We start from the raw sequence: 27,660 nt of genomic DNA, 5'->3' as shown, positions 1-27,660 counted from the left end.
TTTTCGGAAGTTAGGCCAAAAGCTCATCTTCGGAGCTTTCTCACGTACTGCGAGCGCATTTACATTGAAAGTCATCAGCATTATGAGCCTCGCCAAAGGAAATTTAGTGAACTGAAAACTGAAAACATTTCTGGGATATAACACAGGTAATGTTTCAGTATCTAACTACAATAAGTATGAGATTGTGATTTACTTTGACTTAATCTAAGTTCTAACGTTAGACTACTCTGTCCATATATCTAAATGCGAACGGTCATTTTCCTCATGGTACACGTTCTCTTGAAGTTGAACACTTATCCCCTCTACATGCTTTAGGAAGCTATAGATCAACTGGTCGCTTTCATTAATGGATTGACATTAGATACCGCCGTAAATTACGCTAGATTATAACGATAAATCATGATTGCCGACAGGAATGCAGGGATGAGAAGGACCAATTTGGAAAAACACTGAAAATGTCTGCCTTGGGGGGGTGTTCAAAGGGCGTTGTCTGGTTACTTCTAACGGTGTAAATACAGGGCAATCATAATATTCCAGTCCAAGCAACCAAACTTCAGACATAAAAATGTACACTGGATGATATATCAAATAGGCTACTGTACTTACAAGATATACTTCGGAAATAAGTACACAAGTAATTTGTTTATATGAGAGAGCGTGAGAGACAGAGAGAGTGCGAGAGAGAGAGAGAGATCATGAAATGTAAATTTGAACAATAAAACGCGTGATCTTCAGGGCAAGTGCTGCAGATAGGCCTAATCTGATTAACAGTTGTCAATTATATAATATTTCAGAAATTTACATCCAAACTGACCTTTGTGTTTCCTGGTTTGTATATGCTCCTGGATATTTTTGGCTACCATCGGAACACAGAGTGCACAGAACTTTGCCGGGAACGTCCACTTTTTGTATGTGTTCGCTTAGACATGTTGATACCATTTTCAATCGTTTCTGCATGGTTACACTTTTTTCAGGCCATGCCCATCTGAAACAGTTTTTTACCCCGTGGTTTTTATCAATTTGCCTGGCACGATCTAATTTTTAATACTTAATAATTTTTCACTCGAAGACTTTTGCCAGACTGACAGACGTGCAAACCGCTCAATAACATATGCGTATGTATGTCTATAGGTTATAACTATACCATAGTAAACAGAATGCTTCTCTATGAAATATTATCAGAGTGAAAATACCAACAAAATACCTCAAAAATTCTGCCGGAAATCGGAATGAATGTTAATGCAAACAGATAGCAATTCCGTACACAGATAGCAATGCCGTTTTCCGCTATCACAGCTGTGACTAATTTCACGATGAGTGTTGGCGATAGATGCTGGCAGCCGATCTTGATCGCAGCCCCGCCCCGCATCAAGCTGAGCACCCCCCAACAAAAAAAATTCTCAATGGATTGACATGTTTCCTAAAAATGATAATTTCAGATGAAAAAACTCTGAATTCCACGAATCCGCAGAATATTCTCATCCCTGAGGAATGTTTGTTACAAGATATCGCTAGCTTTTTGCCACTAACACCGATTATGTAAACTAAACTTTTAGCATTTTCAAAACATTGCAGGTACAGACAGTTTGTGTTTATTCCTTGACAGGCCAGTGTATTCAACTATTTTCAGATAAAAATTTGTCAGATCAAGAATTTTTATTCTTCTTTACCTTTCGGCTTGTCCCGTTAGGGGTCGCCAAAGCGTGTCATGTTTTTCCATCTTAGCCCTATCTCGTGCATCTTCCTCTCTAACCCCAACTGCCCTCACCACATCTATCAACCTTCTCTTTGGTCTTCCTCTCGCTCTTTTGCATGGCAGCTCCATCCTCAGCACCCTTCTACCAATATACTCACTCTCTCTCCTCTGAACATGTCCAAACCATCGAAGTCTGCTCTCTCGAACCTTGTCTCCAAAACATCCAACTTTGGCTGTCCCTCTAATGAGCTCATTTCTAATCCTATCCAACCTGCTCACTCCGAGCGAGAACCTCAACATCTTCATTTCTGCTACCTCCAGTTCTGCTTCCTGTTGTTTCTTCAGTGCCACCGTCACTAATCCATACATCATGGCCGGCTTCACCGCTGTTTTATAAACCTTGCCCTTCATCCTAGCAGACTCTTCTGTCACATAACACACCAGACACCTTCCGCCAGCTGTTCCAACCTGCTTGGACCCGTTTCTTCACTTCTTTACCACACTCACCATTGCTCTGGATTGTTGACCCTAAATATTTGAGGTTGTCCACCCGTGGTATCTCTTCTCCCTGTAGACTCACTCTTCCCCCACCACCCCTCTCATTCATGCTCATATATTCTGTTTTACTTGGGCTAATCTTCATTCCTCTCAAGAATTTTTATTGATGAAAAGTTTAATACCATTTTTCATGTACCATTTCATGTTCTACTAAAATCACTTGAAATTTGAAATGATCATTTCTGAGTTTGAAATTTTTGTTTTCTATTTTAGTTATGTAATTATTTTCATTTTTAATTTAAAGTTATGTTCTATTCATCCAGTAAGTTATTTTGAGGTCTTGAGAGTCCATCCCAATCACACCCGCAACTTTTTCTGCGAGCAAGACTGACTACAACTGTACACTTTTCAAATGTGACTGGATAATCTAAAAAGAAAAATCCAGAAAGCACTATGATTTTTTTTAAACAATTTATTTGTGTGATACAGCTGCAAATAAGTACTTGAACACCAGTCTATCAGCTAGAATTCTGACCCTCAAAGACCTGTTAGTCCACCTTTAAACGTCCACCTCCACTCCATGTATTATCGTGAATCAGATGCACCGGTGTGAGGTCATTAGCTGCAGAAAGACACCTGTCCACCCCATATAATCAGTAAGACTCAAACTTGTAACATGGCCAAGACCAAAGAGGTGTCCACAGACACCAGAGACAAAATTGTACAACTCCACAAGAAGCATATCAAGGTTCTGGCATGGCCAGCCAGTCTCCAGACCTAAACCCAATTGAAAATCTTTGGGAGGAGCTGAAACTCCGTGTTTCGCAGCGGCAGCCCAGAAACCTGTCTTATCTAAAGAAGATCTGTGTAGAGGAGTGTGCCAAAATCCCTCCTGCAGTGTGTGCAAACCTGGTGAACAACCACAGGAAACGTTTGACTTCTGTAATTGCAAACAAAGGCTACTGTACCAAATATTAACATTGGTTTTCTCAGGTGTTCAAATATTTATATACTTATGTGCAGCTTTATCACACAAACAAATCATTCAAAAAAATAATACATTGTGATTTCTGGATTTTTCTTTTTAGATTATCTCTCTCACCGTGGACATGCACCTACAATGAAAATTTGAGACCCCTCCATGATTTCTAAGTGCAGGGTGTTCAAATATTTATTTTCTTCACTATACTATGAAGTCAATTGTAGGTATATATTAGGATGTGCGTTTCCCCTATTTTTTTTTTTCAGATTATTTATGCAGGCAGGCCATTTGGGTCCCCCAAAGTTAGATCTGCCGATTGACATACAAATCAGTCGGGGCAGGCTGACCCCAAAAGACAATTCGGTGGATTCGTGTTGACAAAGAAGGCTTCTGCCGGACAGCGTGGTGACATCGGTGCTGGCAGAGGCCTTTCCAAATCCTCCTTGTAACCAACACTGTAGTGAAGGTCACTGAAAGAGCTGCGTAGGTTCATGGTTCACACTGCAAGAAGATCCCGACACCTCCTATAGACCCAACTCCTCCACTTCCCTCACCTTCTACAACAGATGACTGTAAAGGTTGGCCTAATGAAGCTGAGCAACGACAGTGGTACTTTTACTTACGAAATTAATCTGTTCCGGAAATCGTTTCATCGTGTGAATATTTCGTAAGTATCAGCCCATTTTATTTGTAAATATCGTAATCCGTTCCAAGACCACTGCCCAAAATAAAACTTCAAAGTACATAATGTAAAGAATAATTTTAAAAAAAGGCATCGTCGGGGATGGAGGAGGAAAACTTTGACAGCTGTTAGAAAACACAAGTATGAACGTATGCATGCACACAACTTAATTCCACTCGAGTTTCTTGGGGCCAAGGTAAAGAAAGATGAATAAACTTGCAAAAAACACTAATGAAAAAGTTGTACTTTTCTAATGTGTGTTAGCTTATGACAGTGTGTGACAGTGCTAGCATGATTCGGTGAGTGCCCAAGGGAATCAAAAAGCATCATGGGGAAAGAGTGATGTCCCCTTAGCCAATGGGATTCCAGGAAGATGCTATGGCGATAGCCAATGGGAGAACAGCGCTATTGTGCCACACAAACCAAGATACAGGATGTTTTAGTCCGGTAGAAATTGGGAATCCAGTGATGACCCTATTTTTTCCCTTTCATACACTGAATTTCCTTCCTAACTCGAGATAATGTTTTTTCGAAGAGGTGTTTTGTAACCTGGATTTTTTTGTTACTAGAGACATTTGTAAGTAGAGGTGCCATTGTACCTGTAAGAAAACGGATTCACTTTTGGCTTCCATCAGTGCTGGCAACTGATTGTGTGCTGATAAGTCAAGGTTTGCCGTTAATTGACATGATTATTGAGACTACAGTGTGCATTGATGCTCCCACATTGAGACTTCACGCGATTCTGTACTAGATGAGACATGACGAGCTTTTTTGGTTCCATACATTCGCCACTACTTTTGTGAATGGCTCTTCCTACACCATGAATCTTTGGTTTCTATGCATAAACTTAAAAAAAATGCCCAAGGTGTATTTTTAGTCTTATTCCCCTTGTCCAGGCCTTGGTAAAATTATTAAAACCAAGGAAAGCAAAGGAGAAGACCAGTTGCATAATTTTTCATCACAGTACTGTTATGTTAAGTGGTTTTAAAATCAAGGAGTTGATGGCTCTAGGAAAAGAGCTGTCCTTGAATCTGCTTTTCTGTGTTTTGTGGGACCTGTACCGCCTGCCAAAGGGCAGCAGGTTAAACTGTGCTTGGGGACACCACATCATCCACGTGCACTGTCATCACTGGGGCACCCCAAGGTTGTGTTCTCTCCCCTCTGCTCTTCTCGCCATACACAAACGACCTCTTGGCATCTGACTGTCAAACCCCTGACGTTCGCAGATGACACCACGGTCATTGGCCTCATCAAACATGGCGACAAGTCTGCATATTGACAGGAAGTGGCAAGAGTGGAGCTTTGGCGTGGTCAACACAACCTGGCGTTGAACACTCTAAAGACAGTAGAGATGATTGTGGACTTCAGGAGGCATCCTTCACCACAGCTGCCCCTGACCAATTGTCAACAATTCTCTCTCGCTTCTCAAACAGTGCAGACGCTTTTTTTCTTTGCTCTTACTCTGCTTGCTTTGCTCCTTTGAGACTTTTTTTTTGTTGTTGATGAGCTCGTTTTCTTCCATCAAGCCATCAAGGATGTGAAACGCTTTTGCAGTGAGAAGAACACCAAAGTACTGTGTTTTACTAATGAGACTGTCTGATATCTCTCAAAAAATCCTGGAGATCATTGATCAGCACCCAACTGTTTAATCTATCATTGTACACACAGGGGCCCTGGATGTTCTCAAGCAGCAATCAGAGGTACTGAAGCGACATTTTATTGATTTCCTAAGAAAAATGCAAGGGATGGATGCTGAGATTTTTATAACCAGACCTCTCCCACTTGTACGATCTGTAGAAGAACGTTTCTTGAGGCTCCGTCAATTGAAAAGGTGGTTAGGCAAGGTGCGCACTGCACTATCCGTGAGTTTCATTGATAATTTCTTCCTTTTTTGGTAGGGTAAAAATCATTACAAAGCAGACGTTTTCTGTCTGAATAGACAGGGGGTTAAGTTATTACCTGCCAACATTTTCTACTGTGTGCGTCATTCACCACTCTGTAAAGAAAATATTTTCAAAAACCAAAGACAAAAGGATCCAATTGTTCCCAAACAATCGGAGGAACAAGAGATAAGGCGAGACAAGGTGCACACAGATGCATTTGCGTCATCCAAACCATGTGATGAACAAATGACAAATGAAATGTGCCAGGACTTAAAATCTCCCACACCTCTTCTTGCCCCATTGGCGCCATCCACACCTCAGAATCTCCCCCCTATGACTACAACAACCACACAATCCAGAGTAGATGTTGACCACCCTTCTTCTAGCCTGAATGCAATGTTGTTGAGATGAACGTAGACTTTTGTGAAAATTCCTGAAAATACAAATGCGACCACTGAAGGTGTGAAGTCCTGCTAGGGGGATCCGGGGGCATGGCCCCCCGTGAAATTTTTGAAAAAATGGATGGCTGTGGTACATTCTGGCGATAGCTGAACAAAAGTCAAAGTCAAAAATTTAAAGTAAAATTGACCAAAAAAAAAAATAAAAATTGGGCAGAAGTTCCCCAAGGGCCAAGCCCAGATTTTTTTTGCCCCAATCCCTCGATCACTGGATAGCACAAAATCACATTTGTCATTAAAATATGCATAAAATATGTCAGCTTATCTCAACACAAATGAAGTGAACTATTCAGTAAAAATACATCTAAAATTGTCCTTTTCCCCACATTATAGATATTATAGTATAGATATACAATATACATGAAAATATATACTTGGATTTCTACACCGCAAAGCAAAACATGTTAAAAAAGTTTATCTGTAGTAATTGTTTAAGTCTCAAACTTGTTACATAGCGTTGCACTGATACACTCGACCAGATTGCTAATTATCTTAGATATAAATCTAATAATACTAATAGTATAATGAGTTGCCTTTAATATATATATATATATATACACACACACACACACACACACCACACACACACACACACACACACACACACAAGCAGTCACATTTGAAAAATGTACAGGTGTGGTCAGTCATGCTCGCAGATAAAGTTGCGGGTGTGATTACGGATGGCCTTAAATTAACTTACTGGATTAATACAATATAACTGTAAATTAAAAATAAACAAATACATTACTAAAATACAAAACTTAAATTTCAAACTCAGAAATGATCATTTCATCTGATTTTAGTAGAACATGATATAAAACGGTATTTAAAATTTTTCATCAATAAAAATTCTTGATCTGACAAACTATCTGAAGAAAAGTTAAATGCACTGGCCTGTCAAGGAATAAACATGAACGGTCTATACCCACAATGTTTTGAAAATGCTGAAAGTTAACTTCAACATAATTGGCCTCAGTGGCAACAAGCTAGCAATACATTGTAACATTCCTGTCGGCAATCGTGATGTGTTGTTGTGGTGGGAGCACGGATCGCAGCGATTGCCGTAAATAGGAGGCTGGCTTGCTAGAACGCGTCTTTATGTGCGTGCGCTCGACGGATTGGCCACACCTGAATCAAGCCATGAGGTGGATGATAGTCTGTCTGTCTTATTTATTTATTTATCCATTTCTTTATTTATTTTTTTATTTATTTAATCTGTCACACTGCCTCGCGATCGACGCAATGAGCACCCCTGGTGTAACTGAATTTCCTTTGACATGGTTCATGATGCTGATGACTTTCGACGTAAATGCGCTCGCATTACGTGACGCAGTTCTGAACATGCGCTTTCGTACATGCTCCGTACGGTTGCTTTGCATTTCCTGTTTCCGGGTGGATAGCGGTTGTTTTGGAGCAGGCTTGTTTAGTTAACAACGTTTATGAAATAAACACGGAAATTAATGTCAAGACCATAGAAAATAGGCAACGTCTTGAGAGAATGCGAGGGGAGGGGCGTTATTGTTACTAGTGTGAGTGCCTCAACATGGCTACGCTCGTGAAAGCAAAACAACAAACTCAAACCCATGTTGGTTCAATGTTGTCAACTAAAATCCGGATTAATTTTAGGCTATTTTTCCTCAATTTTCCATAGGAATTTTCATGAAAATTTGAAAATCCAAAATTCTGGGAAAATCTGGAGGACTTTCATCACTGAATTTTGGGTCTGATGGATAGGACGAAGACTACTGTCAACGATGGAGTCCAGCCCATACCATGTCAAGATCCTCCTCCCATCCCCCCTCGCCTGAAAACACCAGCCACTAAGAAGCGAAAGGGCCCTCCTTCATCCATGAAGACTATCTGTAAATCTGACTGATATTTATCAGGTCTTTTCCAGAATAACTCAGACCCCTATGGAGATCAGGCATTTTTCATTCCTGTAATTACAAGATATAGAAATTTGGTCAGAAAGATATGGCACCAAAAAAGTCGAACTTCCAACTTAGTGAGGATAAAATGTGAGTCTATCGAAGCATTCTCTCCAGCCATCTCTGCAAGACTCGCTCTTTTTAATATCAGGTCTAAACAAGTGTCGTACAGGGAAAAAAGGTGGTGGTATTACTGTTATTTTTTAATCATTATTTCAATGTAAATAAATTATACTGGGTGATTTTAGCTCTTTTGAATATGTGTGTTTTAGTTAAGGGTGACCCAAAGGTTATAATTTTAACCATTTATAGATCTCCAAGACACAATGGAAAATTTACGGAGGATTTTCCAGAACGAGTTTTTGTCATAACGGGACTTCAACATTAATGTTGACAATAACACAGGAAAAATATCTAAAGAACTTTCAGCAATACTAGACACGTTTGACCTCTCAACATATTAAAGAGTCCAACTCACACTCAAGGTCACATCTTAGACCTGGTCATCTCTAAGGATGTTGAGAGTCTATCAATTGAGATTAAGGATATGACTATTTCTGACTATTTTTGTGTATTTTTTGAATTACAGATTCTTCCAAAAGTTCAGACAACCTCTATCTCTATTAGGAAAAGTACATAAATGGGAGTACTGCCACTAAGTTTATGGAGACTGTGGCTGTGCCACAGACTGTGAATGCTGAGACAGTTGATGAACTTTTGGACAATTTCACCTCGAAAATCACAAATGCCATGAATGCTGTCGCTCCTGTTAAAACTCAAACCATCCTGAGGCGACCTAGAACACTGTGGAGGAGCACAATGATGGTCAAGAGATCTAAGTGTAAGAAAGCGGAACGCAAGTGGAGAAAAACTAAACTCCAAATTGACGATGACTTCTACAGACAGTGTATTTCTAATTTTAGCCAATAATTAGTTAGAGCTAGACAGCAACACTTTTCTGAAATCATCAGTAAGAACCTCAACAATACTCGTGCTCTATTTGCTGTGGTTGACAAGCTCACAAACTTCTGAATTAGATTGATCCAGAACTTCTAACAGATAAATGCAATGGGTTTGTCTGTTATTTTAGTGAAAAAATACAATTCAACAGGTCAAATGTCAGTACAAATCAGCAAAAAGATCTCACATTTGAAGCCACCCAGAGAAAACTCTATTAACTTGTCAGAATTTGATAGTTGACCAAAAATGTAGACAACTGTTCAGCAGTGGAAACCATCAACGAGCTGTCTCGACTCAATACCATCTGACTTTTTCAAAACTAGTGTGAAGTCAGTGCTACCTGATTTGCAGCAAATATTCAATTGCTCACCTGATGAGTTTCCCAAAGCTCTCAAAGTAGCTGCTGTTAAGACTGTTCTAAAAAAACAGAACACTGGACGATTCCATGTTTAAAAGCCATAGACCCAACTCAAATCTCCTATTCATAGCCAAGATTCTTGAGAAAGTTATTTTTCATCAACTCATTACCATTAGCTCCCTGTAGATAAAGGGGTCTCTAATAGACTGCAAGGACCTCCAAATCAGGAGAGCAACACATGTCAATGATCCTGCTTTGAGAACATCAGGTATTGTGCACATAAATACAAAGCCCTCCTCTGCCATCTGGATGGCAGTACAGATGCATAAATGGATAGCACTGGTCCACGCCCCGTTTTTTTTTCTTCTGTTTGAGCTCATGAACCGTCAGTCTGGGATGAAATTGCCAGTGAGCCACAAAAACAAGGCATGACACCCCACTATTTTCAACATAAGCCTCTTTTTTTTTCCTACTTAATTTTTCTCCATTATTTTTCCTGCTTAAACAAAACCTACCCCTTTGCTCCTGAGGACCAGAGAAGACCATTCCATCCGCAGGCGTAATTCACACAATGCAATGATTGCTAAAGGTGACAACACCAGTATCTCATACTTTTGAGGAAATTACGAGCTTCACATGAAGTTTCAACGGTCCTCAAGTGCAACTAAATGCATTAAAAACTAATACACATTTATCCTAACCCAGCAGCCACACATCCTCTTTTCCATTTTTGTGCACCTGATTTTCTTTTTTTTTAAATTGAGTGGGTTTTTTTCTTGTAATCTGTAGTTGTAGCTGGGTTTTGATGTAGATTCTATTAAATTCCATCTAAAGATTTCACAGCCTGTCGTGTGTGCCAGAATTTTACTACAGCCTATGAATGTCTTGAACTCCTATTTAAATTGTAGCAGTTTTGATTTTTTTTAGACTTATTAATAATGAAGTGATATGGTCTCGTCCAGACAAAGTTTGATTTATAGCGCTTTAAAAATAACGCTAACCCCGCCAGTGGAACACTTGGATTCAACTCTGCCTATATTTCCCAAATAAATAACGTTTTTAATCAAACTATATATGCTACAAATGTTCCTAACTATGAACTATTAATTAATTGTGAAAGAAAAAATGGACTAAAATAGACTAAAATTTTACTGAATGTACATAAGATTAAACTATTCCACAATGAAATGACTAAAATGTTCGAAGACATAAAACAAAAATGGCAGCCCAAAACAACAGTACCACCTCTACTATGTAGTAATGAATTTAGTGTGGTCCTTGCAAAACGAATTTATTGTGGAATGAAAAAAAAAAAAAGTTCCCTATTGATGCTGGAAATCGGAAAGCTGTTAGTACTTGTCTACAACCCAACAACGGTAGCTTTATTTGCTTTCCAACTGAATTGTACTGAACTGAATAAAAGCGTAAATTTTATGAAAAAAAATTACCTGTTGAGGCAGCTCACTAATGAGATACTGGGCGAATTTTTGGAGCTGATCCCTCTGCAGTCGGGACAGAGACTCTGAGACTGGGGCCCTCAGACAGACAGATGAAGCCTGTACAGGAAACAATTCTTAAGTATTGTATAACAATATACAGTGCCATGAAAAAAGATTCACCTCCGTCCTGATTTGTTTTTTGCTTATCTATCACACAAATTTTTCAAATTTTAAAATCATCATCCCCGAACTCCTCTCCTACAAGCATCTCACCTGCCATTTGCCAGTGGATCTACAACTTCCTGACGAGCAAGACACTGCAGGAGAGATACCACCATCCACACACGCCAACCTTGAGGCACCCCATGGTTGTGTACTCTACAAGCTGCTCTTCTCGCTTTCCACTAATGACAGCAGCTTAAGGAACCTGAGTGTCAAAATCCTGAAGTTTGCAGATGACACCACAGTCATTGGGCTCATCATTGACTGGGAAGTCAACGTATCGACAGGAAGTGGACTGCCTAGAGCTTTGGTGTGGCAACACAATCTGGAGGTGAACAGAATGAAGTGTGTAAAAATGGTTATGGACTTCAGGAGGCATCCAATAGCTGCCCCTCACGCTGTCCAACTGTCTTGTGTCAACCGTCAAGACCCACAAATTCTTGGGAATTACAGTCTCATATGCACTGAAGTGGTAGACAGACAAACTCGATCCTAAAGAAAGTCCAGCAAAATATGTACAGTGAAGAAATTAAGTATTTGAACACCCTGCTATGTTGCAAGTTCTCCCACTTAGAAATCATTGAGGGGTATAAAATGTTCATCCTAGGTGCATGTCCACCGTGAGAGAGATTATCTATAAGGAAAAATCCAGAAATCAAAATGTATTATTTTTTTAATGATTTATTTGTGTGATAGAGCTGCAAATGGGTATTTGAACACCCAAGAAAACCATTGTTAATATTTGGTACAGTAGCCTTTGTTTTCAATTACAGAGATCAAACGTTTTCTGTAGTTTTTCAAACTGGTTTGCACACACTGCAGGACGGATTTTGGCCTACTCCTCTTCACAGATCTCTAGATCAGACGCGGATCTGGGGTGTCGCTGAGAAACACGGAGTTTAAGCTCTGAAAGGAGTGTTAATTAGTGATGCTTCCCATAACCGTTGAATACCCGAATGTATTGTATCTCATTTGTTTTATCTGGTTCAAAGACAACATTGTTGTGGGATATCTTGACTGTTATCTCACTTGTTTTTCTAGTCAAGACGTCTAGACCGTTTCACACTCACTTATCTGGTTCAAAGACGACCATTGTTGTGGGATATCTTGATTGTTATGTTTCTCAGAGCCTGAAGGACACACTTAGGTGTCAAATGTAAATTGGCTACAATTGTTGCGGCGCCAGGTGGGACGGGTAGGCCACCCGCCCTTTCTCTCGCACGCAACTGAAAAGTATAATAGAGAGATGCAGAGCACAAACAGGTAGAGTCTGCTGCGGGTTTCGTACGGACGCCCAGTTGGTTGACAAAGCGGACCTCTACCTGGGTGACGGCTCTCCACCTTCTCGGCATAGGTAAGAGGCTCATATGATTGATTTCACGCAATGTCAACCGTGTTTTGAGAACTTGCATTTGGTCGAAATAAATATGCCAGTTATTGAGGCTAAATAGCATTTGGGAACGTTGGTCTTTTGTTGAGTGTCATCTTTGTCTCCTGAGCGCCGACCAACACCGATCCTTTCAATAAAACAAGCTCCCTCCAAAAATCTTCTACTGGGTTTAGGTCTGGAGACGGGCTAGGCCACGCCAGAACCTTGATATGCTTCTTACGGAGCCACTCCTTGGTTTTCCTGGGTGTGTGCTTCGGGTCATTGCCATGTTGAAAGACCCAGCCACGATCCATCTTCAATGCTCTGACTGAAGGAAAGAGGTTGTTCCCCAAAATCTAACAATACATGGCCGCGGTCATACTCTTCTTATTACAGTGCAGTCCCATGTGCAGAAAAACACCCCCAAAGCATGACGCTACCACCCCGGTGCTTCACAGTAGGGATGGTGTTCTTGGGATGGAATTCATCATTTGTCTTCCTCCATACATGGTTAGTGGAATTATGACCAACAAGTTCCATTTTGGTCTCATCTTCACATCTCATCTCAAAACTTTCTCCAATGACTCCTCTGTATCATCCAAATGGTCATTGGCAAACTTAAGACGGGCCTTGACGTGCTGGTTTAAGCAGGGGAACCATCCGTGCCATGCATGATTTCAAACCATGACCTCTTAGTGTATTACCAACAGTCACCTTGGAAACGTTGGTCCCAGCTCTTTTCAGGTCATTGACCAAGTCCTGCCGTGTAGTCTTGGGCTGATTCCTCACCTTTCTAAGGTTCATTGAGATCCCACGAGGTGATATCTTGCATGGGGCTCCACTCCGATTGAGATTGACCATCATGTTTAGCTTCTTCCATTTTCCATAATGAGTACTCCAACAGTGGACCTTTTTTCACCAAGGTGCTTGGCAATTTCTCTATAGCCCTTTCCAGCCGTGTGGAGTTGGACAATTTTGTCTTTGGTGTCTTAGGAAAGCTCTTTGGTCTTGGCCATGTTACAAGTTTGAGTCTTACTGATTGTATGGGGTGGACAGGTGTCTTCATGCAGCCAACGACTTCACAGAGGTGCATCCGATTCAGGATAATACATGGAGTGGTGGTGGACATTTAAAAGCAGATTAACAGGTCTTTCAGGTTCAGAATTCTATCTGATAGACAGGTGTTCATATACTTATGTGCAGCTGTATCACACAAATAAATCATTGAAAAAAATTCATACATTGTGATTTCTGGATTTTTCTTTTTAGATTATCTCTCTCACAGTTGACGTGCACCTACGATGAAAATTTCAGACCCCTCCATGATTTCTAAGTGGAAGAACTTGCAATATAGCAGGGCGTTCAAATACTTATTCTTCACTGTACTTCTTACGACTTCTGAGGAAGTATGGCCTGCAACAAATGCTGGTGAGAGAGTTCTCCACATCGGTCATCAAATCAGTTCTGTGTAGCTCCATCACAGTCTGGTTGGGACTGTCACAAAAAAGGACAAACTGACTGCAAAGACAATCAAATCCGCTGAACAGATTGTGGGCATGAAGCTACCCACTTTTGAGGATTTATACGACACCCGAACTAGGACAAGAGCCAGTAGGATCTAATCCGACCGTCCACATTGTGCCCACCAGCTCTTTCAGCTCCTTCCATCGAGTAGGCTTTACTGATCAACGCAAACAAAAACCAGCAGGGATTCCAACAGCGTCTCTCTTGCAATGAAAATTCTTGAACAATTAACTTACAATTGTGCTGTAATATGCTGCCAGTTTTCTGCATCGAGTAGTTGTTACACCCCACTGGGTATTAGTATTACTGTGTTTTCTTGACTATAAGACACAGTTAAAAGTCTGAAATTATCTCCAAAATGGACAGCCCGCCTTACAATGTGGAACGCTATGTGTGTGCGCCGAGTTCCAAAATCTGTAACTGGGAGCGTTTCTTACCAACATGCTGGTATAAAGAGGAAAAGCGGACGTGTGAGAGGACAGCAAGCGGACATTAAAGGGGAAAGTGTAATTGTGGGAGAGGAAGCTCGAGGCCCACACCCCAGCGGGTATATAACGACAGTTTTGCGCAAAAAAAAAAAAAACTGTTCTGGTTAATAAGTTGGAAAATACAACTAACCAAGAGACACACTTGCGAAGCACAGTTTAAAATGCAAGCTATCAGTTGAGCACAGCAAATAACGCGGATTTTGCCATTATTCTGGCAGGCTTGACAAAAGAACTCTCACCAGTGGACATCGGTCTAAACGGGATGCTTAAAGTGAAGTTGCAAGGGGCGTGGAAGCGATGGATGGAGAACTTGCCCAGCTGTTCAATTTGGATACCGAAGATAAGGACTTTGTTGGATTTGTGGATGAGGATTAATAAAATCAAGATAAAATAATGTATGTACATTCTTAAATATTTGAATAAAGTAAAACCAAATCACTGTTTATATTATCCAAAAAGACATGAAGACATGAGGGCAGTTGGGGTTAGAGGAAGATGCAGAAGATAGGCTAAGATGGAAAAAGATGACACGCTGTGGCGACCCCTAAAGGGACAAGCCAAAAGGAAAAGAAAAAGAAGATTGTACCGTCACTCAGACGCTGGAGGCGCTCCCAATGCTTTGCGGTGCCAAACATACATACAGTAGTGTTCAAAATGATAGCAGTCCTTTGTGACTAACCAGAATAACCCACGTTGTCGATATATTTTTTTTTATTAATGATTTACTAAATGTCAAACAAGTTACCAGTAGGTGCTGTAGATTCTCAGAAAACCAACAAGACCAGCATTCATGATATACACACTCTTATGGCTGTGCGATTGGGCAATTTGTGGAGTCTGCCGTTGACTTAAACAAAAAGTTTGTTAAAAAACTTTTTGGTTTCTAGGCTTTACCAATCCTTTGAATCACTGAACTATTATTTAGTTGTTTGATGTTTCACATCTGTGTGGCATGCAGTCAACAGTCTTGTGGCACCTTTCACCTGTTATTCCGCTACAAGATTCATAATGACATTGGAAAATTCATTTACATTTTTGGTTTTGCTTCAGAAACAGGATTTTTTTATGTCACTCTACAAGTTCTCCATTGGGTTAAGGTTTGGGGATTGGGCTGGCAACTCCACGATGTGAATTTCGTTGGTTTGGAACCAAGAATTTGCATGTTTACTAGTGTGTTTGGTGTCATTGTCCTGTTGAAACACTAATGCAAGGGATGTCTTCTTCATCATAAGGCAACATTACCTCTTCAAGTATTTTGACATGTGCAAACTGATCCGTGATCCCTGGTATGGAATAAACAGCCCCAACACCATAGTAGGAGACACATGCCCATATCATGATGTTTGCACTAACATGCTTCACTGTCTTCACTGTGTACTGTGGTTTGAATTCAGAGTTAGGTGTTGTGTCAAAAACTGTATGTGGCCCCTGGACTCGAAAAGTACAATTTTACTCCCATCAGTCCACAAAATGTTCTTTCATTTATCTTTAAGCCAGTGGATATGTTCTTTGGCAAATTGGAGCCTCTTCTGCACATGCTTTTTTTTTTTTTTTTTAAACAGCGGGACTTTACGGTGGATACTTGGAACTATATTAGTGTCACACAGACATTCTCACTGCCACATTACTGACAGGTAACTCCAGACTGTCTTTGTTCATCCTGGAGCTGATCATTGGCTGAGCATTTGCCATTCTAGTTGTTAGGCAATCCGTTTTGGTGGCTGTCTTCCATTTTCTGCTACGTATCACTAGATTTGTTGCTCCATTTGAAGGCATTGGAGATCATTTTAGCTGAACAGCCAATCATTTTTTGCATCTGTTCATCAGGATTCCCCTCTCCAATCAAACTTTGAATCAAAGTACGCTGTTCTTCTGAATAATGTGTTAATGACCCATTTCTCACAGGGTTTCAAGGAGAATTGGATGTACAACGGGTGCTGCCTCTCATCCTTAAATAGGGGCCACCTGATTCACACCTGTTTATACAAAATTGACCTCACTGATTGAATGCCATACATTTTTTTTTTTTTTAAACGCACGCCTTTCAACAAATTGTCCAATTGCACAACCTTTAAGAGTGTGTATATCATGAATGCTAGGTTTTGTTGCTTTTCTGATAATCTACTGCACCTACTGGTATTTTGTTTGACATAGCAATAAAAAATATTCTGTAAACATGGATTAATCTGGTTAGTCACATTGGACTGCTATTATAGCGAACACTACACTAAATAGGATTCGAAGTGCTTGTTTTGTATCCATTTCTTTGCTCATCGTTTTTGTTGTTTTGTTGACTGGTGGTTATGCTGTTCTGTTTGCTGTGGTTTAAGGATTTTGGTTTGGTGTGACAGAGAGTGAGGATGACATGTTGACTGGTGACCTGTTTGCACTGGTGGCAGTGGGGGGAAAAAAGCATTAGCTTGTTTTTCTACTTTCTAAAATAAAGGTGTCATGGTGTTTTACTGTCTTGTGAGCACCACCATGTCTGCGCCCAATAATCCATTGAGCCTTGTGTATGTGTTAAAAACTGAAATTTCACCAGCAACAGATTGTGCCTTGTAACACGTTACGATGCGCCTTATGGTCACAAAAATATGATATGTACAATAGACTACAACACAACTCATCACTTTAAACTGCATACAATCGAAGTCTTGACATCCTTTGCACAGTTGTCATTGCACTGTCATTGCACTTAAACTGCTTTCAATGCTAGAGTACTGTGCATCCTTGCACAACTGAGCTCTTAGGAGAAAAAAAATGAAAAAAAATTCCTTGTAAATGTTGACTTGTTTTTCGTACACAAGATTTGTCATACTAGGGCGGCACCAAGTACCGGTGACAAATTCCTTGTGTGTTACATACTTGGCCAATAAAGCTTGATTCTGTTTCTTATTCTGATCAAACTAATTTTAATTTCAGAGACAACACAGGAAAGAGAAAATGTAGTTATCAAATGACAATTGAATTTATTAGGGCACAAAAAAAAAAACAACCTTCGTTGACTGTGAAAAAGTAATTGCCCTCTGAACCTAATCACGGGATGCATCTCACTTGGCAGCATAAACTGGTGTGTTTCGGGTCTTTGTCCTGCTGCATGATCAAAGAGCACTTGTGTTTGAGGGCATGAACTGATGACCGGACATTCTTCAGGATTTTATGGTACACAGCAGAATTCATTGTTCCATCTATCACGACAAGTTGTCCAGGTCCTGAGGCAGCAAAGCAGCCCTTAGACCATAACACTGCCACCACCATGCATCACTGTTTGCATAATCTAACAATAATAGATGAAATGCTGTACCAATTTACAGTAGAAATAACGAGCCACACACCTTCCAAAAGGTTTTATTTTTGATTAATCAGTCCACAGAATGCTTCTCCAAAATACTTAAGGATCATCAATATGTTTATTGGCAAATCTGGAGGAGGGATTTTTGCCTGGGATCTCTCCTGTGGATGGTATTTTTGGCCGGTGTCTTTCTTGTAGTAGAGTCATGAACATTGACCTCAATTGAGGCCTGGAAGGTCTGCAGGTCTTTTATGTGTTGTTTGGGGATGGATGAGTCATCATCGAATTTTTGTAGTGCTTTTAGTTGGTCTTCCTCTCCTGTGAAGGTTTGCCACTGTTCCCCCAGTTTGGTCCATTTGTGGATCATGGCTCTGGCAGTGGTTCACTGGAGCCCCACAGCCTCGGAAATTGCTTTGTAACATTTCCAGACTGATGAATATCAATCACATTTTTCTCATTTCTTCTTGAATTTCTTAGGCTTGGACCATGATGCATTGGTTCTTGAGATCTTGCAGCCAACTTCAGGTTCTCTGACAGATTCTATTTAAGTAATTTCTCAAGTATAGTGGTAACCAGGTTTGGCTCTGGCTTGTAAAATTGAACTCATCTTTCCCAAATTTCTGGTTAGTCATAGTGACTGTGATTTAACAAAGGAGGGAGGGGCACAGTTATCTTTTCATAGAGGATCAGAAATGATTTTTTGTGTGCCTTAATAAATTGAATTGTCATTTAAAAACTACATTTTGTATTTCAATGAGTTGTCTGAGTGATAAACCTGCTTTGACGATTTGATATTTGTGTGTGATAGATATGCAAAAAAACGGAGTAAATACTTTTTTCACGGCACTGTATTTTAATTTTTTTTATTTGTATTAAAATTTTAAAAAACAAAACAACGGTCATCAACGGCACCTCTGTTGCAACAGGTAACCATTTTTGACGGCGATAGAAGAGAGGGCTCCTCTCTGTCTGTTTACATATGGAGCAGATTTCGAACTATATTTAAAATAGCCAATTGAATGAATGACACATGAACAATCACCGTGTGTACATAGGCAAGGAAAACCAAACCAGTAAATTAAGTATGGGCAGACGTCTGCCTCATGGTTGATTTAAAATAAAAAAAAAATAATAATAATAAAAGATACTGCTACGGTGAGGGATTATAAATAAATAACAATAAATAATGATTTAATGATTTACCATCATGATGATTGATGATTTAATCATTCTTAACAGGATAACTAAAATAAAGCAAATTAGTTGTACTTTGTTTTACACTAGTTACTGGATGCACACATGGACAAAAATGTGAGTACCGCTCTGTTAATGAACGAACTCATGATAGTTGCTAAAATATATTGACAGTGACAAATAGGTAAACAGTTCATTAATTATAACCAATGAAAATCAAACTTAGCTTTTGACTTCTGGTTCAACAAAATTATATATATAAAAAAAAAACTTAAATAGGTCTGGAAAAAACACTTTTATTAGAATTAAATAAGCACACGGTCCATACATATATTACATGAAATTTCAGTACCTCCATTCACAGTATCACAGGGATTATGGACATACAGGGTTCCCTCACTAATTCGTGCTTCACTTTTTGCGGCTTCAGAGCTTTGTGGGCTTTTATAAGCCCGTTGTGGCCTGGGTGAACAACGCCCACCCCGGCACTGTTAACCTGCAGGGCGTCGGTGGGAATTCAGCTACTGTTGGCCGAAGACAAAGAAGAGGAGGAAAGCGGATTCATTGGCAGAAGAAGAAGAGGAATGCACAAAGCCCACAACCGAGTGTAGGGACTTTGAATATTGTGACTATGACAAGAATACGTCAGGAGTTAGTTGACATGATGATTAGGAGAAAGATTGATATATCGTGCATTCTAGAGAGCAGGTGGAAAGTAGTAAGGTTAGAGGTTTAGGAGCAGGGTTTGAATTATTGTACCATGGAGTAGATGGGAAGAAAAATGGAGTAGAGGTTATTTTAAATGAAGAGTTGGCAAAAAATGACTTGGAGGCTAAAAGCGTATGAGATCGAGTAATGAGGCTGAAACTCGAAATTGAGGGTGTAAAATGTGATGAGCATTTAACATGAGCGTCTAATCCTAACCCTAAACCCCACAGGTAGGATGTGACCGAGAGTTCAAAAAGAAATTCTGAAAGGAACAATATTAAGTGGTTCTGAGCATCCCAGACAGAGATAGGGTTGTGATTGGTGCAGATTGCAATGGACATGTTGGTCAAGAAAACAGGGGCAATGAAGAAGTGATGGGTTTGTACGGCATTCAGGAAAGCAACTTTGAGGGACAGATGCTGGTGGACCTTGTAAAAAGGATGGAAATGGCAGGAGTGAACAAATGTTTCCCAGAAGAGGTAGGAACATAGATTAACCAACAGGAGCAGTGGTAGAAGCACGCAGGCGGATTACATTTTGTGCAAACGATGCAATGTGAAGGAGTGTACTTACGCCTTGGATGCGCCTACAAATTCTGTCCATGAAAGTTATGAACAAAATCAGTGAAAAGGGCAGCCTTGGCGGATTCCAACTCTCACCGGAAGAGAGTCCGACTCATTGCCGGTAATGCGGACCAAACTGTGACAGCGGTCGTACAGGAACTGAACAGCTTGTATCGGGGGGTTCGGTACCCCATACTCCTGAAGATCCCCCCACAGAACACTCCGAGGGACACGGTCGAATGCTTTCTCCATTTCCACAAAACACATAGACTGGTTGGGTGAACTGTCATGCACCCTCGAGGATCGTGCCGAAGGTGTAGAACTGGTCCACTGTTCCACGGCCAGGACCAAAACCAAATTGCGCCTCCGGAATCCGTGACTGAACTTACCGACGGACCCTCTCTCCAGTACCCCTGAGTAGGTAGACGTTACCAGGGCGGCTGAGCACTGGGATCCCCCTGTAGTTAGAACACACCCTCCGGTCACCCTTCTTGAAAAGTGGGACCACCACCCCATTCTGCCAATCCAGAGGCATTGTTCCCCATGTCCAAGCGATGCTGCAGAAGCGTGTCAACCAGGACAGCCCCACAACATCCAGAGCCGTCACACTGCCTCGCGATCGACGCAAGGAGCACCCCTGGTGGAATTTAATTTCCATTGACATGTCTCATGATGTTGATGACTTTCGATGTAAATGCGCTCGCAGTAAATGAAACAGCTGTCAACATGCGCTTTCAGCATAACTGCCATACATGCTCAGTAGGGTTAAGTTGTATTTCCTGATTCAAGATGAATACTGGTTGTTTTGGAGGAGGCTTGTTTAGTTAACATTTATGAAATAAACACGTAAATTAATGTCAAGACTACACAAAATAAGCGACGTCTGTCAATATCTATTTTTTCGACTCGTAACAAATTTTACGCGTGTGACTTTTCGTGCTTGACTGTGCAGATTTGCGAGAGCGGTCGCCGCGTCAAATGTGAGCGACTTCAACTACTACTGTCCGTTTTTATGTTCATTAAAATTACTCTGAGCCAAATCCTTTGGCGAGATTTTTCATCAAAGCTGTTTTATGTCAATGGGGAAATAAAGCATGAATGACATATTTTTACATCATTGGGATAATCTTAGTGGGTTTTTAATGACGTAGAGCTACATCATTGGTCTAAAACGAGTTAGTGTACTGATTGACATCAAATAGAAGAATTTGTTCTGTCTCTATGCCTCACTCAAATAAATAGATGACCAAAAATACATTATTTTTTCGAGAAATTAAGTACAAAGGTATATACAGTAAATAAACAGGTCATTTAAAAAAGGCACAGTGCTCCATCTTGTAATCCTCGGTGATCAGTTATCCTTTCTTTTTAAACTCGCTAGATATTAGCGAGAGTGCCATTCGTTTGGTGTTTTTCTCATTAGTAAAAAGATTCCCATCCTTGACAGCTCCATCACCAATGACTAACATTTGGGTTCCAAACAGTTTGATTTCATACCTTTCAGTTTTGGTGGGGTATGAGGATTCTTGGCTAGGGTCTTGTTATGGTAGCTCAAATCAATTTGTAAGTCTAATAATGTTTTGGATTGATTTGCATTCTTTTTTCTTTCACTTAACTTTAGCACTGTACCAAAGCCGCTCACTCAGGCTTGAGACAGCCCACAACGTAGGCCAGGCGGATTCCTTGGTCATCTGCAGGTTTTGTGTCCTCCCTTTTAGAAGGCCCATGTCTTTGGGCTTTGTCCCTATAAATACTAGGTAGAGCTACTGGATAATTCCTTACAGTTTCCACAATCCACATCTGTCATCTTTGTTGAACAAAGTGGCTTTCTGTTGGCACACTTCTGATCCCCATTTTGAGACATCAGAAGTGTGGTTTCGTTTCCCAACTTTCCATTTACATCCACATACACTTTGAGAGAGTGGATTTTCAGTTCCGGGAATGACATCCTCGGCAGCAGTCCATGATCGTCCTCAGCGGAAAACGTGAGGAAACTTGGCGGCTGCTCTTGTTGCAAATAAAAGGCTTGTACTAATTGGTAGGCCACCCTCACGTAATGGTGAGAGGGTAAGTCAATTCTTTGACTGACCTTGAATTCTGATTGAGGGTAAGTCCATTCGTTGAGTCATAAGTCCTTTGTTGAGTTAAAATAAGTCAGTAATATTATTGACAATATGAATTCATTGGTAATGAACTAACAAAAAACACCTCTGTGAGATGCCTTGCAAGGTCTGGGGGCGCAATGATCCAGCATCCCAGCTGGAGAAGAGTATGAAACTAGTGGTGCATATTGATGGAAAATCATATGACCTAAAATTGATCCATCCATTTTCGTCCATTCATCTGAGCTCAGGTCACGGGGGCAGTAGTTTTAGCAGGGAAGCCCAGACCTCCCCCTATTCCAGCTCTTCCAAGTGGATCCCATGGCATTCCTGGGTAAGATGAGTGACTTAGTTTGTCCAGCATGTCCTGTGTGTTCCCCAGGGTGTAATCCTGGTGGGATGTGGGCAAAACACCTCACCAGGAAAGAGTCTTGGAGGCATCCTAATCCGATGCCCGAGCCACCTCTTCTGGCTCCTCTCAATGTGGAAGTGCAGCGGTTCTACTAAGAGCTTATCCCAGATGACCAAGCTTCTCACCCTCTAAGGGTGAGCTCAGACATCCCGAGGAGGAAAGTCATTTCTGCCACTTGCATCAGTTATATCTTGTTCTTGAAGAACCAGATGCCCAACCCACGTCATCTGGGTCCTCTCAATGCGGAGGAAAAACAGCTTTAGGCTGAACCCCTACTGGATGTCTGAGCTTCTCACAATATCTGTAAAGAAGACCCTGGAGACCCTGCAGAGGAAACTATTTTCGGTCACTTGTATCCGGGATCTGGTTCTTTCGGTCACTACACACAGTTTGTGACCATAGGTGAGGGTAGGAACATAGATCACAGGGTAAATCGAGAACTTCACCTTTTGGCTTGGCTCCTTCATCACATCGGACCGATACAAAAGATGGATCACTGCAGACCTTTAAAATATCTGCATGTCTATTTCTAGTTCCATTCATTCCAAACTCATGAACAAGACCCCAAAATATTTGGAATGGATGACCAGCGACCCAAGGAAATCAATGGGAGGCACAAACCTTTGTACCAATTGATGAAGACTGTGTTGGTGGCTAGTGACAATCTTAAAACAAGTGGAGCTCTATATGCTCAAAATAAAGATGATCCAACCTTCTTTCACATGCTCTTTTCAAATGTGTTTTACTTGTAAGCCAATTCTATAAATATGGGAGTAAATTTCAATCCAACATTAAATCCACAAATAATTCAAATCTTAAAATAAAAATCAGCCACAATGTTCTAATACATTAAAACAGTAATTTGGAGGTTGAAAAAAAAACATAAAAAGAGAATATACATTTTTCTCATCAGTTCACCGGTCTTACGAATAGATTTCTTTCAAACAATTCAGGAGCTCAAAGGATAACTCACAAAGTGCATCCAATCATCAGCAATCACGCACCATTTTTTCTTATTCTAAAAGGTGAATCAAATTTGGGACCCTCACATATATGGCACTTCAATACATCCCATTTGAAGGCCCCTGATTTTTGTTCTTTTGTGGGTAAGGAATGGGATCCTCCTCCTCTCTTTCTTTCGGCTTGATCCGTGAAAAGTAGCCACAGCTTGTCATCTATTTCCATGTAACACCTCTCATCGCTCACGGCTGTTTCACATTGGGACTGTAACACTCACTATTGCTCTGGATTATTGACCAAGTATTTGAAGTCAACCACCCTCCCAATCGCTTTTCCCCGGAGCCTCAGTCTCCCTCTCTACCAATCTCATTCACACACATATATTGTTTTACTTTGGCTAATATTAATTACTCTTCTTTCCAATGCATAGTTCCATCTTTCTATTTGTCCCTCCACCTGCTCCCTGCTTTCACTGGAGATCAAAATGTCATCTGTGAACATTATGGTTCAAGCGGATTCCAGTCTAACATCTGTCAGCCTATCCATTACCTCATCAAACAGCAAGGGGTTTAGAGCTGATCCCCAAATGCACTCCCACCTCCACCTTAAATTCTACTGTCACACCTACGGGACCCCGCCACCACTGTTCTGCGGCCCTCATACAACATCCTGTACTATTCTAACATAGTTCTCCGGCACACCAGGCTTCCGCTGCAATACCACAGTCCCTCTCTTGCTACTCTGTCATGGGCTTTCTCGAGATCCACAAAGAAACAATGGAGCGCCTTCTGACATCCTCTGTACTTTTCCCTTAGCATCATCAACCCAAATAATGCATCTCTGGTATTATTGTAGACATGAAACCATACAGTTGCTCACAGACAGTAGAAATCTTTCCATCTATTTAACACACTACTGGCACCAGTCAACACATTTCCATATTTATCCTTAATCATCCTTACCTGCTGCACATCCTTCTAATCTCTATATCTCTATCCGGTCAACCTGTAGAGATCCTTTTCTCCTTCTTTCGTGTCCAACCTGGTGTACATGGCGTCATATGCCTCTTAGTTAGCCTTCACCACCTTTATCTTTGCCCTGCGTCGCATCTCAATGTATTCCTTTCCCTCTGCATTTATTCGAGCTTCGGACCGGAAGACTGGACTACTACAGCCAAGGTGATCAGAGAGACAGGCAGGAGAGTACTTAGTGTGGCTTCTACAAGGAAAGAGGAGAAGAAGACTTCGCGGTGGAACCCTAAAATACAGGAAGTCATACAAAGAAAGAGGTTAACAAAGAGGACTGAGGAGAGGCGACAGGAAAACATTAAGATTCGACGTATGGCAAAGGTAGAGGTAGTGAAGGCTAAATAAGAAGCATATGACAACATGTACACCATGTTGGACACGAAAGAAGGAGAAGAGGATCTCTACAGGTTGGCGAGAAAGAGGGAAAGAGATCAGAAGAATATGGAGCAGCTAAGGGTGATAAAGGACTGAGATGGAAATGTGTTGACTGGTGGGAGTGGTGTGCTAAATAGATGGAAAGAATACTTTTAGAAGTTGATGAATGAAGAATATGAGAAGGAAGAGTAGAAGAGGCAAGTGTGAAGAACCAGGAAGTGGCAATGATTAGTAAAGGGGGAGTTAGAAAGGCATTAAAGAGGATGTAAAATGGAAAGGCAGTTGGTTATGATGACACCCCGGCGGAAGTATGGAAGCAATTTGGAGAGGTGGCTGAGGAGTTTTTGACTAACTTATTCAACAGAATACTCGTGGGGGAGAAGATGCCTGAAGAATGGAGGAAAAGTGTGCTAGTTCCCATTTTTAAGAACAAAGGCGATATTCAGAGCTCTGGGAACTACAGAGGAATAAAGTTGATGAGCCATAAAATGACATTATGGACAGAAGTAAGCATCTGCGAGCAACAGTGTACCTAGAAAGAGTACCACAGATGTATTATTTGCCTTGAGGATGCTGGTGGAAAAGTACAGAGAATGTCAGAAGGAGCTACATTGTGTCTTTGTGGATCTAGAGAAAGCTATACCAAGAGAGGAACTGTGATACTGCATGCGTAGGTCTGGTATGCCGGAGAAATATGTTAAAATAGTATAGGACATATATGAGGGCAGCAGAACAGTGGTGAGGTGTGTCGTAGGTGCGACAGAAGAATTTAATGTGGAGGTGGGACTGCATCAGGGATCAGCTCTGAGCCCCTTTCCTGTTTGCTGTGGTAATGGATAGGCTGAAAGATGAGGTTACACTGGAATCGCTTAGGAGCATTATGTTCGCAGATGATATTGTGATTTGCAGTGAAAGCAAGAAGCAGATGGAGGAACAGTTAGAAAGATGCACTGGAAAGGAGAGGAGTGAAGATTAGTCAAAGTGAAACGTGTGTGTGTGTGTGTGTGTGTGTGTGTGGTGTGTGTGTGTGTGTGTGTGTGAATGAAGGAGAGGGGTGGAACCGGAAGAACGAGGCTCCAGGGAGAAGAGATACCGAGGGTGGATGACTTCAAATACTTGGGGTCAACAACACAAAGCAATGGTGAGTGTGGTCAGGAAGTGAACAAACGGGTCCAAGGAGGTTGGAACAGCTGGTGGAAGGTGTCTGGAGAGTTATGTGTCAGAAGAGTCTCTGCTCGGATGAAGGGCAAAGTTTACAAAGCAGTGGTGAGGCCAGCCATGATGTATGGATTAGAGGCAGTCACACTGAAGAGACAACAGGAAGCAGAGCCGGAAACGAAGATGTTGAGGATGTGTCTGAGTGAGCAGGTTGGATAAGATTAGAAATGTGCTCATTAGAGCGACAACCAAAGTTGGATGTTTTTGGTGACAAGGTTCGCGAGAGCAGACTTCAATGGTTTGGACATGTCCAGAGGCGATAAAGTGAGTACATTGGTAGAATGGTGCTGAGGATGGAATTAACACGCAAAACAGTGAGAGGAAGACCAAAGAGAAGGTTGATGGATGTTGTGGGGGAAGACATGAGGGCAGTTGGTGTCAGAGAGGACGATGTAGGAGATAGTCTTGAGATGGAAAAAGATGACACGCTGTGGTTATAAAATGTAATTTGCAAGTAAAAGAATTTACATTCCTTAGCAGTTATAAACTATTCTATGACTAGTATGTAATACAGGGAGTCCTCAGTCTACGACTGAGATCCATTCCAACAGTAGTGATTTAACTCAAATTTCAACTTACGTCAGATTTCACAGTTAAAGTCCAAATTTACGACGACCGCTGGGATTGGCTTCGGCATTCCCGCAACTCTCATGAGGATAAGCAGCTCAGAAAATGGGTGGGTATGGGTACTCATGTAAAAAAGGTAAGGTGCAGAGTGAAGCCCTTTATTATATTTTTTTAACATTACTAAGACATTAAGTCTGTGGCATTAAAAGAGTGAGTTTTTGCAGACGTAATTTTCCATTTGTGGCAATACATGGAATTTTTAGCAAATTAGGAAGAATATATGCCTATTGTTTAATTGTCTGTGTTACTATGGCTTTTGTGTGTAAGTATTTATTTAAAGGTAAATCGCTACCGTGAGCTAATGTAATATTAGGAAGCTGATTAATAGTTCTCTCTTTTGACTGATTGAATAAGATGCAGTGGTGTTCTATTCGTTAACGAGTCGTTTTCAAGAATGAATCTTTTTAGTGAACAAAGTAAACTGTATCAGTTTATGAAATAATTCATTTTTCTGTCCGGCCAGCGCCTGCTGGCGTGTGGCTAGCAAGTTGCCTCTGAGTGGAAATGGAACTGTTGAATCGTTCTGTCACTCCTGAATATTCAGCGAATTACCAATAAGAAAACCCACGTGGCAGACTTTGGTGTCAGCGATGCTCTGCATTGGAATGCAGAAGAGTCATTCCAGCTGGCAAGAGCCTCGCTGTATGTAAGCGGACGTGAAAGGATGGCTGGTCGCTGAGCTTGATGCACCCAA

General features: G+C 40.9%; 1 protein-coding gene across 5 annotated transcripts in view; it reads right to left on the bottom strand.

The window, feature by feature from the left end:
* zswim8 (zinc finger, SWIM-type containing 8) overlaps nucleotides 1-27,660 on the bottom strand; it is a 226,335-nt gene that overhangs the window by 158,264 nt on the left and 40,411 nt on the right. For all 5 annotated transcript variants that reach the window (XM_061837433.1, XM_061837430.1, XM_061837428.1 and 2 more), the window contains exon 5: nucleotides 10,894-11,001. In XM_061837433.1, coding sequence (XP_061693417.1) covers nucleotides 10,894-11,001 — 108 coding nt within the window. The remainder of the gene's footprint in view (nucleotides 1-10,893; nucleotides 11,002-27,660) is intronic.

Source organism: Syngnathoides biaculeatus, chromosome 12, assembly GCF_019802595.1.
Source record: "Syngnathoides biaculeatus isolate LvHL_M chromosome 12, ASM1980259v1, whole genome shotgun sequence".
NCBI lineage: Eukaryota > Metazoa > Chordata > Actinopteri > Syngnathiformes > Syngnathidae > Syngnathoides > Syngnathoides biaculeatus.
The sequence above is the reverse complement of the archived record's forward strand: the minus strand, read 5'-3'. Positions and strand labels throughout refer to the sequence as shown.